A 13,387-nucleotide genomic window follows, 5' to 3' on the forward strand; every position below is an offset into this window, starting at 1 on the left:
CACAGAAATCCAGGATGGCCTTTTTCCTAGGTTGCTAGAGTATAGTCATGTTCAGCCACCCTGTGATGAAACAATAGATTCCATGCAATATTGAATACCAATAACGATTTGCCAAAGGACAAGTTACTGCACATAACATTTGCACCCAACCTCGAAAAGCAACAGATGCGCTCACAGTGGTAACTCAATGCTTGTCAAGTGGTGAACTACTGTATTTGCTTGAAAGGAAGGCGACCCGGAATGTAAGATGCCCCCCAACACTATTTTTCTTGACATAACTGAAACTGGTATGCAAATGTAAGATGGCCCTCCTGGAAAAAAAGCAGTCTTGCATTGGAATAAATACCTTTAAAAATACCAATTAGGTTGAAGCAAAGCAAGATTGTCCTAAGACATTCAGCATAACTACATGAAAACACATATGACTCGTTTTACAGGAAAACATCTAAGCAAGAAGTAAAGAAAAACAACCCAATCAAGAGATGCACACTGGTTTAAGTAAAAAAATGAAGTGTATTTCAGAGTAGTATTTGAACATCAACATGCAGGTACAACATGAATAAAAATTATTGCACCTCTATTATGTGGCAATTATTCAAGTTTCTAATAACACATCCCACGTTATCCTTTCTACTAGCCAGGTGCTGGTTAGCACCAGCTTGAGAATGAAATCAAGCCTGAAAGCTGTGTTCCCAGCCTCCAAAACAATAGACAGAACAAAAATACAATGTAAACACACACATACACACCCCTGTAAAATCATTTACTAGAAGTATGGCATCATCCTTCACGTCCAGTAAGATAAAACCAGAGAAAGACTTCACCTTCCTCTCACAGAAGAAAAAAAGCAAAAAAGCAAAATTCCAAACCACACCTTAATTCAGTGCTACCGAGGAAGAAAATCTACAGGTCATTTCCTCTTATCCTGTTCCTTGGTGAGTATTCTTTTGTAGCATAATGAACACCAAAAGGTCTCAGAAATCCTTCCCCAGGAGTGGTTTTTGGCAACACAAAAATCTAATATTTACACTAAATATTAATTTGGTGATTTTAGATGCACCATTTAATGGTGTGCAGTATTACTGAGGAATGCATCAATTGGATACCAAAATTTTAAAGGATGCATGAAGCAAAAGAAAAGGTGAATTTCAAACATGCACTCAAACTAAAAGAAAAGAAACTGGAAAAGGAAAAATGCTTGCATGGCTACACGTATCTCAAAACCTACACAGTTCTCTGACCATTCTCATTCACTGTGAAAATGAGAATTTTATGCTAGCTGGATGAGCAGGGTATTTATAGAGTGGATTCCATCCAGGCTTTTAAAACTTATACTAACTCCTATCCCTCATGATGCTAACATCAGTTCTAGTTCATCCTTCCACACCACCTCCTGCCAGACTTAATGCCTGTCAGTTCTTAAGATCTAAATGTTGCCTTTGGAAACCTCATGATTGTCAGATCTCTTCAAAATATATAACTTTTAAATTTCCAAACAATGCCTTCTTTTATCGTCATGGGGCTTTGGAAGAATTTTTAAAAACCCAACAATTTTATAAAAGAGGTCTGTAATTGTAGGAATACTGAATGGGGGTGAAGAACAAAGGCTTCCAGCCTTTGTTAACAATGACGGAGCTTTCCTGCTAAGTATAATGGAAAGAAGCATATAAAAAAGGTGTCATTTGAGTGACACCTATAATATACACGAGGTGGCCCCAATATATTTTATTTGGCTAAACTAGAGATACAAACCTTGACCCCTTTATGTGTACAAATGCTGTAAATATGTTTGAAGCAACGTTATTTATTCCAGAACTCAAATTTATATAATGTAAATCATGGCATTTAACATTTAACCATTTCCAAGTTAATGTGTATTTCTAAGTAACTCTGGTATCAGTCCATGTTAGCCACAGCAATTCTTTTCCCCAAAATTTAAAAGTGTACTGATGCCCCAATTACCTTTGTCTCAAGGGCAATGCAGCAAAGGCTGGCAAAATACAGAGCTGGCTGGACGGAAGGAAGCTTAATGTTTCATTTAACATTCCCATGCTTAGAGTTTCTGCACTGGTGGCCAGGTGAAGGACATAAGCATCTCACGTAATAAAATAACACTGAAAATTCTTCAGTACTGAAGCTTCAAGGTGCTATAGGAGAAAGTCAACTGACCTTAATTTACAGGGTTGTAACTTGAAGGCACACCTCATTCCATTTTATTTTCTTTCTAACAGACACACACCCAAGTAAACAGTGGTTACTGTAACAAAAGAACCCCAAACCAAAAAAATATATAAGTTGGTCCAGAAGTGAAGCCAAAGAATTGGGTACAGAGTAAACCTTGAAAAAGGAACTTCAGGGAAGAAACGGAGCAATAAACAGACACTTGAAATGTGATTACCATGAATTATGACCATTAGAACATGTTCCTACTGAAAAAATACATAAGGAGAAATGATGCAGGAAAAGCCTTTATATCGGAACACATTGCCATATAATGAAGCTACACTGTAATTAACTGCAGTGCTTGCACTGGAGAGCTATTAAAGTCACCATATGATCACCTTCCTATCTATGCAGAGAAGCAAACTTCACAAATAATTACTTTCTCTGCTTACACATACAGAGGTAATCCATTAGGCCAGGGTGTAAGTTAAAATTCCCAAGACTTTGAGGTTTAAGGACATAGCCAATGTTCCCCATAAGCAGTAATTAGATTCAATAAGCAACGGAGTTACAATACCCCAGTTATTGTTTTGCTGTGTATTTATCAGTGCATTGTTATAGAGCTAGTGGGCTTTTAAAAAAAAGAACTCCAGAGTGTGCCAGCCATCACTGAATATTCAAAAGCAATCAAAATGTTACCTTAAAATGTAAGCCTTTTACAAGAGTAGTAAATGGATTAAACTGCAGAAAGGGATCTGGGTTCATATTCTGCTTACAATTCACCTGTGTAATCTAGGGGCCATTTTACTGAATGTCTACAACACTTGGAAAAGTGACACTAAGATCACAGGACTATTTCACTTGCGTGTCCACTTTCTCCTGATAAATCAGTGAAGATTAATGCCCAGTGTAAGTCAAATTAGAACATTTGCTGGACACTGATTGTTTTCATAACAACACAGGCACATTAGGCAGGATTGGGTAGAGGTCGCAAAAGCTCACTTCCTCCAACAAGGTCTCAGACCAGGCTAGGATGCTACTTGTCACTAAAGGGTCAAACTAGGCAAGATACTGAGAGACCAGTAATTGGATCTTCTGAGTGTTTTTCATTGGTAAGCACCTGCAATGCCCAACTTGTATGAAGGCTGTGGAAGTGTATGCGTTAAACTTTTGCCTGACTTCAAATACCCAGTTGGGAGTTACTACTGGCCCTGTTGGGGAAATGTGCAAGTGTCAAGTAGGCCTGCAATGAAGCAAACAGTGCCTCCAAGGAGACTGCAGAAATGGCACGGTGGAAAAGGGTTAAATCCACACACACCCTCTTTTGAATCAGAAGACCCATCAGCTCCTTACCAATTAAAAATGCTTGAGAGATAACAAAGCATCCTGGCACCTTGTCTACTTTCACACTGGCAGTTACCGTAACTGAAGCATCCAAAACTACTTTTTAGTTTATTGCCTAGTCTGAACAAAGGTGATAAGGCAACAAGCATTAAAAATTCTAGAAAGACAGAGCATCACGCTTCTTTTAAAATTGCATTAAAATAATACCCCCCAAAAAATGGAAGATATATTGTTTTTCTGGCATTTCAATTGGGAAAAAAAGGTTTTTTAGTTTATTTTTAAGGATACTGTCCTACTGCACAAGCTTGCACAAGAAGCTACCCTCTTAGATAGGCAGAAAAATCTACGATATGCAAAAGAAAGAAAGAGTAATGTAGCATAAGAATTTCAGATGACTCAGCCATCAAGGATGTATTTCTTCAACTCTGCCAATATAAAGGAATTATCTAAAATTTTGGAATCAAGGACTAAAATTCAAAATTGGTCAAAATGTTGCATTTTTCAAATGAGCTGCCTTATTTTTCAAATGTAGTTCTCTGGAATTTTGAAGGCAATGCAAAATATTCGAGGAAGCAAATGAATAGGATGCTCCAATATCAGGACAAAATAAAATAAAATAAAATAAAAAACTGATGGGAAGTTTGCAAACTATTTTGTCAACTTGGTTAAAGACAGCCTGTGAAGAGGCATCAAATGGCAAATGCTGTGTACAAAAATAGAATTGCAAGAATGAAAAAGGCAAGAGTGTGAAAAACAGCTACAAAAAATAGATGTACAGGTTTTCTGTTTTAGATTTGTGTTCTACTAATGCTGCCTTTGTGGCAGAATGTGGAGATGCTGCTATGTTTTCTTACTGCTTTCTGACAATAGGATGTCTCTTGCTTGCGAATTATCTCCAGCCTCCTTGATTTTTTCAGACAATGGAGCAGCCTCCTTTTTAAGGGTCAGGCTAATCTCTGGTCCCAAAGACACTTTCATGTTCTCCTCAGTAATGCCATGTTGCTGATCTTCAGGTGGAGGTGCTTGCCACCTATCCTCCAAAGCTTCAGGTGCCAAAAAAACTTCCTTTTCTTTCACTCCCACTGGATGCATTGGTTCCCAAGACACTGCTAGACTTTCTGACTCTATGGAGGAACCACATATTTTACTGAGACCACACGTGCTGAAAGCTTTGGCTGTTTCTGGTCTTGAACTTTCCTGTAATGTCTCCTGCATTCCTTGCTTTGACACACACTCCTCTGCATAAAACAGTTCCTCCTGAGGGAAGTCTTCACTTTTTTTTCCTAATGCCTGTGAGCCAGACAAGCTGCGATCCGCTGTGTCCAATATACCTTTTTCACCTATTTCTATACAACCTGACCAAACTGCTTTTCTACTTTCTGCTGGAGCATTAAAAGTGGGAACTGGAGCACTTGTGGGACATCTCAGACTCCAGTTTTTATTGCTTGCCTGATTTGTGTGTTTTGAAACTGCCTCTGCAGAGGACAACCTGGACTGTTCTTCAGAATTAGGAGACTTTTGTGCAGGAGCCTTGCTAATTTTTGCCAGATCTGTAATACTGATGCTGTCCTTGGTAGATGGGAGTTCCTGCTTCTGATGTGCATCTCTGCAGTCCATTTGGCTTATTAGTGGAAGAGAGCTTATGCTAGTTGTGCAAGAAGAACAAAGTGCTAACAAAGAATTAGTATCTTCAGACAATATGTAAGTGGTTTCTGAGGAAACAGATTCCTTCAAGTTATTTTTTCCAGTTGGCAACCCTGAGCAATCACCATGATCAAGCTGCAGGAGGCACTTCACCTGCTTTGGACAGTCTGTGCTTTTCTGGAGAATCTGAGTTTCCTTTGAATCTTTAGTGTTTTCAAAACTGGTACCTTTTAGACAAACTAGTTTGGGGATATTGTCTTGTGGAGACCTTGATGCTGCTCCAGATATTCCAGCTGTTTCACTGTCACCAGACTGTCCTACAGGAGAAATTCTTACACAAACCTCAGAAAGTGGCTCATCTGAGACAGTCTGTGGTGACCTTGCAACATCTTTTGGTTGCTGCTGATTTGTCCCTTCCAGCAAATGTTCAGTTTTTGGTTCCTCAGGAAGAAAGGCATCATCTTCCATACTATCTTTGCTTTCCAAATTGGAAGAATGTTTCCTTTCATCCTCAGTGAAAGGATCAGCAATGTGGTGGTCTCTGCTGAAGGTCGGCCTGTCCAATCTTTTCCCATCTTGACTATCTTCTGACCCTTCATCAGTTTCATCTTCAGAAGAATCCACCTCTGTGATGGCCTCCTGCTTTTGCAGAGACTCCCTTCTCTCCACCCTGTCTTGCCGAATGCTCCCCAGTTTCCTGGAAGAAGGTTTCTGCAGTGTCCCTTTTTCTGCAAGTCCAACTTTACCCCCTATAGCTTCACTCACAGATTCCTGCCAACTCTGGAGACCTGGGTCTCTTTGGAGCATCTCCTTCTTGAATTCAGAATGGGAAGTATCCAAACTGTGTTTGCGCGAAGAGGGAAGCTTTTTTTCCGAGGACAGAGAACAGGTCAGTTTCTCAGCTGACTGCACTCTCTTCAGCAGAGGGGATCTTGGTGGCTCAGCACTCTTGGGCCTTGAAATCTGCCGGACCAGAGGTGGGGAGGAGTGTAACTTCACAGGGAAAGAGTGCATGATATTTGAACTGCCCACTGAATGCCCTGGTAAAGGAGAAGGAGATCGCTGAGGCGAAGTGGACTGCGGGGTTGGCGAGGGAGTATGAGCAAGTGGTGAAAGAGGAATGTTTCCTGCAGATTTACGTCTTGGGGATCGATACTGCCGTTGAAGCTTTGGCGCTAGCCCATGCAAGGAGCTAGGTCGAATATGTCCTGAGCTGGCAGGAGAGTTAGGAACACTGGAGCTAGGTGAACTGCTTTGAGAAGAATTTCCACCAACTGCAAACAGTAAAAAAAAAAGGGGGGGGGACATTAAAAGTCAGTCATGTAAAGGCATTAGGAACTGCTGTCATATGGCAATGTACATACAATCAATTGCCTACAGCAACAAACCAGCTGAAATAATCCCAAACTCTACCTTCCAGAACCTACTTGCAAAGCAGTTCCATGCTACATTAATAATGCCCCTATACAGATCTATGTTGTGGCCTCATTTGGTACTGTGAGCAGTTCTGGTTACCATATCTCAAAAAGGACATTGCTGGAAGAAGTACAGAAGAGGGCAACCAAGATGATTAAGGGTTTGGAACACCTTCCCTATGAGGAAAGGCCAAACAGTCTGGGACTTTTCAGTTTAGAAAAGGGACAATTAAGGGGGCACATGATAGAGGTTTATAAAATTATGCACAGGATAGAGAGAGTGGACAGAGAAAACTTTCCTTTCCTCTCCCAGAATACTATGTATTTTAACCCAGCCTTTTCCAACCAAGGTCAGGCTCAGGGTGGCTTACATCAGCTAAAATACAATATCTCAGCAATAAATGCATATCATTACAACCAATAATACATCTTCACAGTTAACCAACTAAACCAAGAGTCCAATGATGCCATTTAAAATTGGTACTGGTGACGTCCTAGCCAGGTGGAAAGGCAGACATTGACCAATGCCAAAAGATGCAGAAAATGGCAGGCAACGCAGCCGGCGCAGGGAGGCCAGCCAAGGTACATCAGTCGCTGCCCTCAACCATGGGCCTGGTGGAGCAGCTCTGTCTTACAGGTCCTGCGGAACTGGAGGGGGGGGACCCAATGAGTTGATGGGCAGTAGATTCAAGATGAACAAGGGATTAAAATTTGAAATTTGCTGCCAGAGGATGTAGTAATGGCCACAGGCACAGACAGATTTAAAAGGGAACTAGTCAGATTCGTGGAAGATAGGTCTATAGGTGGCTAATAGCCATGGTAACTAAAGGGAGCCTCCACATTCAGAGGCAGTAAACCTCTGAATATCAGTGCCAGAAGGCAACATCAGGGAAGGCCTTGGCATCTATGCCCTGCTGTTAGACCTCCAGAGTAACTGGTTTGCCACTGTGTGAGACAGCATGCTGGACTAGATGGACCACAGGTCTGCTTCTGTAGGGTTCTTCTTATGTTCTTATGAATCTGCAACACTCAGACTCTTTCAGCTCCCCCAGTAAGGTCACAACTCACTTTTGGAACCCTGAACTGTAATAAGGACTGTCTCCTGCACTATCCAGTTGGAGAAGACATTGCATTACTGATGGAATTGATTAAAGGTCAGTCCCCACCCCACACCACCCCGATTCCACATTTCTGCTTTTACCTGAATGCAAAGACTCAGGAGTAGATCGGTAACTCTGTGTTGGTGAACGAGGGGACAGATTGTGAGTAGGTGAACCTGGAACACTTTCCCCAGAGGACAGAGAACGGTTGAGTGAAGATAAACTCCTGCTGGTGTGCAACAGAGAAGCCTGCTTGGTAATCTTCCTGAATAGAGAGCTCTTCTTCTTACTGGGAAAGTGAAGGTGGGAACTGTTAGCATTTGTACAAAGTTTACACAAACTGCATTTCAGTGACTCAATATAACGAGACACAAGAACAACATCCACCAACAGCAGCTTATTTCCAGATATTATTTTAGCACATTTCATTTTTCACAATTAAGTATCTCTCACCTGTCCTGCCCATCTTTTGTTTTGCTTTTCTTGTTCCTTCGAGCCATCTTGGATTTATAACTGGACTTCCGAGCAGGTCCTACTTTGATCGATGTGTTCTCAAATGGTGTAGTTGATATGGATACCTTATTGCCACTCTACCAGTCAGAAGGAACAAAAGTACTCTTTAATACTGCATTCATTTTATCCTTCGTGAGTATTTTGGTAATACTAGGTGTTAGATGGGCACTGTCTCTGCTTGTTGTCTTAAATGTCCTTGAAAAATTATATTTCCTTCCTTATATCATTTATTCCATTTTTAGAAAATAATACAAGAGGGACCTTATGAAGTAGACTTTTCCCCACAATTAAACAATGATTTTCTAGTTGATGTGACAACTGCAGAGAGCTCTCAAACTAAGATTTTGGGTATTTTAATGTAAACATTGTGAGATACTCAGAAGGCAGTCAAACAAATCAGAACATGTCTGCACCACACCATGATGCTAGAAATTCTGCCAAGAAGTGCATCTCAATTTCAATGCTACTACTTGGTTGTGTCTCTGGTATTTTTCCCCTCTAAAGCACTAGCATCAAGATAGAGTAAGGGGAACATAAACATGTTGTTATTACTTCTTTGGCTATTTATTTAGGCAAGTGGTTCAAATAGTGCCCCCTATTACATTTTAGCATTTGCAAGATACTTCTCACAATCCCAAATAAAAGGCACATGTAATATCTAGGGCAAACATAATGGATTAGAGTGGGACAGAGGGTGCCGTTCTCTTCCCCCACTCTTTTTAAAGGCTCTGTTACAAGATGTTCAGACAAAATAGGGAGAACACTGTACTTGAGCCCTGAGCTGACTTCTCAGAGTTAAGTCTGAAAACTGAATGAACTGGCAAGGCCTTCTCTACACTTACTTTGACACTAGTCTAGCTCAAGCTCCTGTACAGGTTCCCTCTTTACAGATGAACTCTGGCATCAGGGTCATGACATGGCATAGAATGACATTCTGACGCTGGCAATATGACATTGCTACTGTTTAACAGGTTCCTTTGATACTTGTGCAAGTCCAGAAAAGACTCCAAATTCAAATTGCCATGCAAGCTGGAGTAAGAACTTTCCCACCAACAGGATATTGCTATGCTCCCCTTGAACAGAAGCATATGGAGCTCTCGTGCTACATAAACAAAAGTTGCACATTTGTTATGCTGGAAACTGATCAAGTGGAAAGGCCCTAAGGCCACCCAGGCAAAAACTTGTTTAAAATGACAATTTTACATCATTGCCAGAAGGCTAAACATTGGCATAATGATTCAGGGTACATTTTCTTTAAACGTTAACAGAGTTGGCTGATATGCTTTTTCAAAAGCAAAATATCAAGTAGAAGCTGAAACATTTAGGAAAAAACTCTAACTGCAAAGTATGTATGTGGATTTCTGTATAGCAAACACGTTAAAAGTCTCCTTGTATTTATTTAAAATACCCAAAACTGCTTTGTACAAAGCATGTGGGTTTATATACACTGCTCCAGTCATACTGCATCTGTGAAAAGCCAATCTTCACCTTTAGGACCAATTCCACCACTTCAGTATGCACCAATCCGTGTACAGGCTCTCCGTTCACGTGGGTTATCAGGTCTCCTTCTCTGAGACCGGCCTCACTTGCAGGGCCACCTTCTTCTACGTGCTGCCAGTGATAGGGGGAAAAAAGGGGGGGACGACACTGATTTCAAAAACAGTTGCAACAATGAAAGCAAACAACCCCAGAAATTGCCTTATTTCTTTTTCTCATGTATTCTGCATTTTACTGTGTACCAAAATTTTCTACACAGTCCTTGATCAATGGAACAAAGAAATAGAATAACAAAAGCAATATTCGACAGAAAATCCTACTCCATGTTAATATTGTATCACAATGATTACCTTCAAATAATAATCTTCATTTATAATGATACTACCTTCCTTTCCTTTTCCCCTGTATTTTGCAATTAAAAATGGCAAACATTTTTATGATTTGGTATAGGGAGATTGGCTATAGTCAACCACACATTATTTTAAAAAGAAAGGAAGCACACATGCAAAGACTGATTGAGAACTTTGGTGAAGGGGAAAACAGCAAGCATACACAAAAGCCCTTTGTATAACTCATAGCTAAATTCCAAATTCCTAATAAATTCAGTAGGAAGACAATTATGTTTAAAGACATGTAATCAACTCCAAGCAATTGTGTAAAGAATCCTAAGGGAGGGAGATGATATGATATGAGGTAGACCATCAATATCAATGTATCTTAACAGCCATGATAAAGAGCATATGCACCCACACAACACTTGGGAAGAAAGGAGTTGTCATGCTTGAGGAGATTCTAGGAAGTACTGGAAGTCTTTTTGGAAAAATGAAGGGTGGACTTTCTATTCCTAGTTCATTCCAAGCCATATGGCTGAGAACAACCCACTAACATGCAAAAGAAACATACCCAGACCATATGCTGTACTGTGTAGATATCACTGTTTCCCATGTAGACTCTGATGGCACGAAGTGTGAAGCCATATTTTTTCTCAGCTCGGTGAATTATGATTGGTGGTTTTGGATTTAATACAGCAGGAGAAAAGTCTCGACTAGGAGAGGAGTCTCTTGAAGATGGGTTGGAGGAAAGGGAATGAGGTGACATTGGACTAGCCAATGGGGAACATGTGTGATGCTCTACAGGAAAATACAAAGGATTAAAAATTAGAAAAAAATACAATTTGCCTTAAACCAAAAGAGAATTAAATACCCTGATTGTGAGACACCTGACACCTGTTTTCTTGACTAATGCATGAAGTGACTTAAGAATCAGAAAAATATAAGTTGAGCACTTTGCAACAGTTGCCACCTACAACTTGGCTTGCCCACTTCTGCCTTTATGAAGACATTTCTGTAGCTTGTCTGTGTGTTTAAATATATTGTAGTGCCTCCAAGTTTAAAATATGAAGTGTTTCATCTAGAAGTCACTCTGAATATGTTTTAAAACTTTTAAATAAAAAAATGGACCAGGAATGAACCAATACTAGACCGTCATGAATAACCCAATGAGCAAAGCAAATTTTAAAAATAAAGGCGTTACAGGAAAAATATATTTTTGCTATGCATTTAAACCAAGAAAAATATGCAACTTTTATGAAGTAACAAATGTGTGCAATATGCAGCTCAGACAGTTTAGTCGATAGACTACTCAGATATCTCAAGAAACCATGGTTTGTTTCAGCTGCAGTTTGTTGAACAAAAAGCTTGGCTATTCTATCAGTTATACGTAACAGACCACAGCTGTTCATAAATCCTAGCTAGTCTGCTGCTTTCCTCCTTTTCTGCCTTCAAGCAAAATTCCTGTATCTTCTTGGATACAAAGACCAAGCCACTTCCAAATTTTGCTGGCAAAGTATCACTATGTATGCACACCACTCACTTTTGTTTTGCCACAATAAATGGAACAGGCAGAGCCTCAGACATCTTTGTGCCACTATTTGTGAAGAACCACCCTCCCCCTTTGTCTAGTCATAAACTGCATTCACTACACTTGCTACTCTAAAATAAAATGGAGCTTAGCAGACCTCATCTCATCCCCACACCAGCCCAAGTTCTCCCTTTCTGTTTTGCCACAGCAAGCTTCTATGGAAGAGTGGGTATTCAAACCAGGATCTCCTGAGTTTCTTATTTATAAACTGTCTGGTGGAAATGGTCAAGTTGTAAATGCCATGAAATTTTTTAGGATGGTGGCATTTCAAGAAAAGCTACAGAAGAAGGATCTCTCCAAATTAGATACCTGTGCAACGGAATTTAATACAAAATCTTAATGTCAAATGATGCACACTGGGTAAAGATTAACTACTTATGCACTGCTAAATCTAACTTGGCCGAGAGCAGCCAGGAAAGACATCTTGGGTGACACTGGAAAGCTCACTGAAAATATCAGCATCATGTACAGTGAAACAAACAAATCCCCATTTGATTGTGCTGATTGTATAAGTTGATACTGCTGACAGCAACAGCTCAGTTTCTGGTCACTGTAGAGCCAGTGTGGTTGTAGTGGTTAAGGTGTTGGACGAGGATATGGGAAACCCAGGTTCAAATCCCTACTCTACCATGGAAGCTTGCTGGGTGACCTTGGGCCAGTCACACACTCTCAGCCTCTACCCTGGCAAGTATTTGGATGGGAGACCTCCAAGGAATACCAGGGCATGATGCAGAGGCAGGCAATGGCAAACCACCTCCAAACAAACATCTCTTGCCTTAAAACTCTACAGGGTGGTCATAAATCAGCTGTGACTTGATGGCAAAAAACACACATACAAAGGCGAAACTTATACTGTGTCAATATTGGTTAGCCTCACAAAGCAGTTTGACTTAGACTTTTTAAAATATCAGGAATTGGATACCTTCATTCTAAGGGAAAGACTAAATAGCTCCAGGTTTTTAATTTTGGGAGTTTGGAGGCATAACATAGGTGTGCAAAATTATGAATGCGTAGAAACAGTAAAACATGTTTTTCATCTATAATTCTAGAAGCCAGGAACAAGCAATGAAAGTAGATTCAGAACAGACAAAAGGGAGCACTTTTCACTTCTGTTACCTACATTCCCTCCACTCCACCCCCAACAGCACTCTCCTGTGGAAGCCTCGGGCCTTATAAAGCCAGAGGTTCAGAGGGACTCTGATATCTTTAATATCATACCAGAGAATCATGATCAGGCTGAACGCAACAAAAGGGCACTTGCAAGAGGAAGCAGCCTGCTTTCATGAACTCCAGACCCCTGTAATCAAGATCCCTTTTTCCTGCAATTCTCCAAGGCACCTCACATTTAGGATGATGTACAGCCAATGTTGGTAGGTTATTAATCCAATCTAACAAATGCAGCTAAGTCTATTAAAACCATCAGTCAACCATGTGGCCATGCAGGAAGGTTCATCTCCTACTGGGATTCAGTGGGACAGCATCTATTTGGCATGCAGAAGGTCCCTGGTTCAATCTCGGGCATTTCCAGTTAAAGCATCAGGTAGTAGGTGATGTGAAAGACCTCTGCCTACCTGTTACTGTGTCTCTTTCCTCTCCCATTCTTCTCCACCCACACACACACACACACACATACAATTTCACCTGGGATATTGTGCTGAGATTGCACCTGTGTAAGTCTAGACTCAAAGATCTCCCGGGGACTTGGCTAAAGGTGCCTGAAGGCTAAAGGTGTGCAGCCCCCTTGATCTCCAGATATCCCTTCACATCCATTAGTGGAACTCACTACTGTAA

The 13,387-nt window shown here is 40.6% G+C and overlaps 1 protein-coding gene across 6 annotated transcripts in view; it reads right to left on the bottom strand.

The window, feature by feature from the left end:
- Positions 1–4,147: 4,147 nt before the first annotated feature.
- The window catches only part of MAST2 (microtubule associated serine/threonine kinase 2), a 383,088-nt gene continuing 373,848 nt past the window's right edge, over positions 4,148–13,387 (bottom strand). For all 6 annotated transcript variants that reach the window (XM_056844043.1, XM_056844042.1, XM_056844041.1 and 3 more), the window contains 5 exons: positions 10,580–10,806; positions 9,668–9,790; positions 8,120–8,256; positions 7,768–7,955; positions 4,148–6,425 (listed from right to left, as the gene is read on the bottom strand). In XM_056844043.1, the coding sequence (XP_056700021.1) occupies positions 4,348–6,425; positions 7,768–7,955; positions 8,120–8,256; positions 9,668–9,790; positions 10,580–10,806 (2,753 nt within the window). In that variant the 3' untranslated portion in view covers positions 4,148–4,347. The remainder of the gene's footprint in view (positions 6,426–7,767; positions 7,956–8,119; positions 8,257–9,667; positions 9,791–10,579; positions 10,807–13,387) is intronic.

This window comes from Euleptes europaea, chromosome 2, assembly GCF_029931775.1.
Source record: "Euleptes europaea isolate rEulEur1 chromosome 2, rEulEur1.hap1, whole genome shotgun sequence".
NCBI lineage: Eukaryota > Metazoa > Chordata > Lepidosauria > Squamata > Sphaerodactylidae > Euleptes > Euleptes europaea.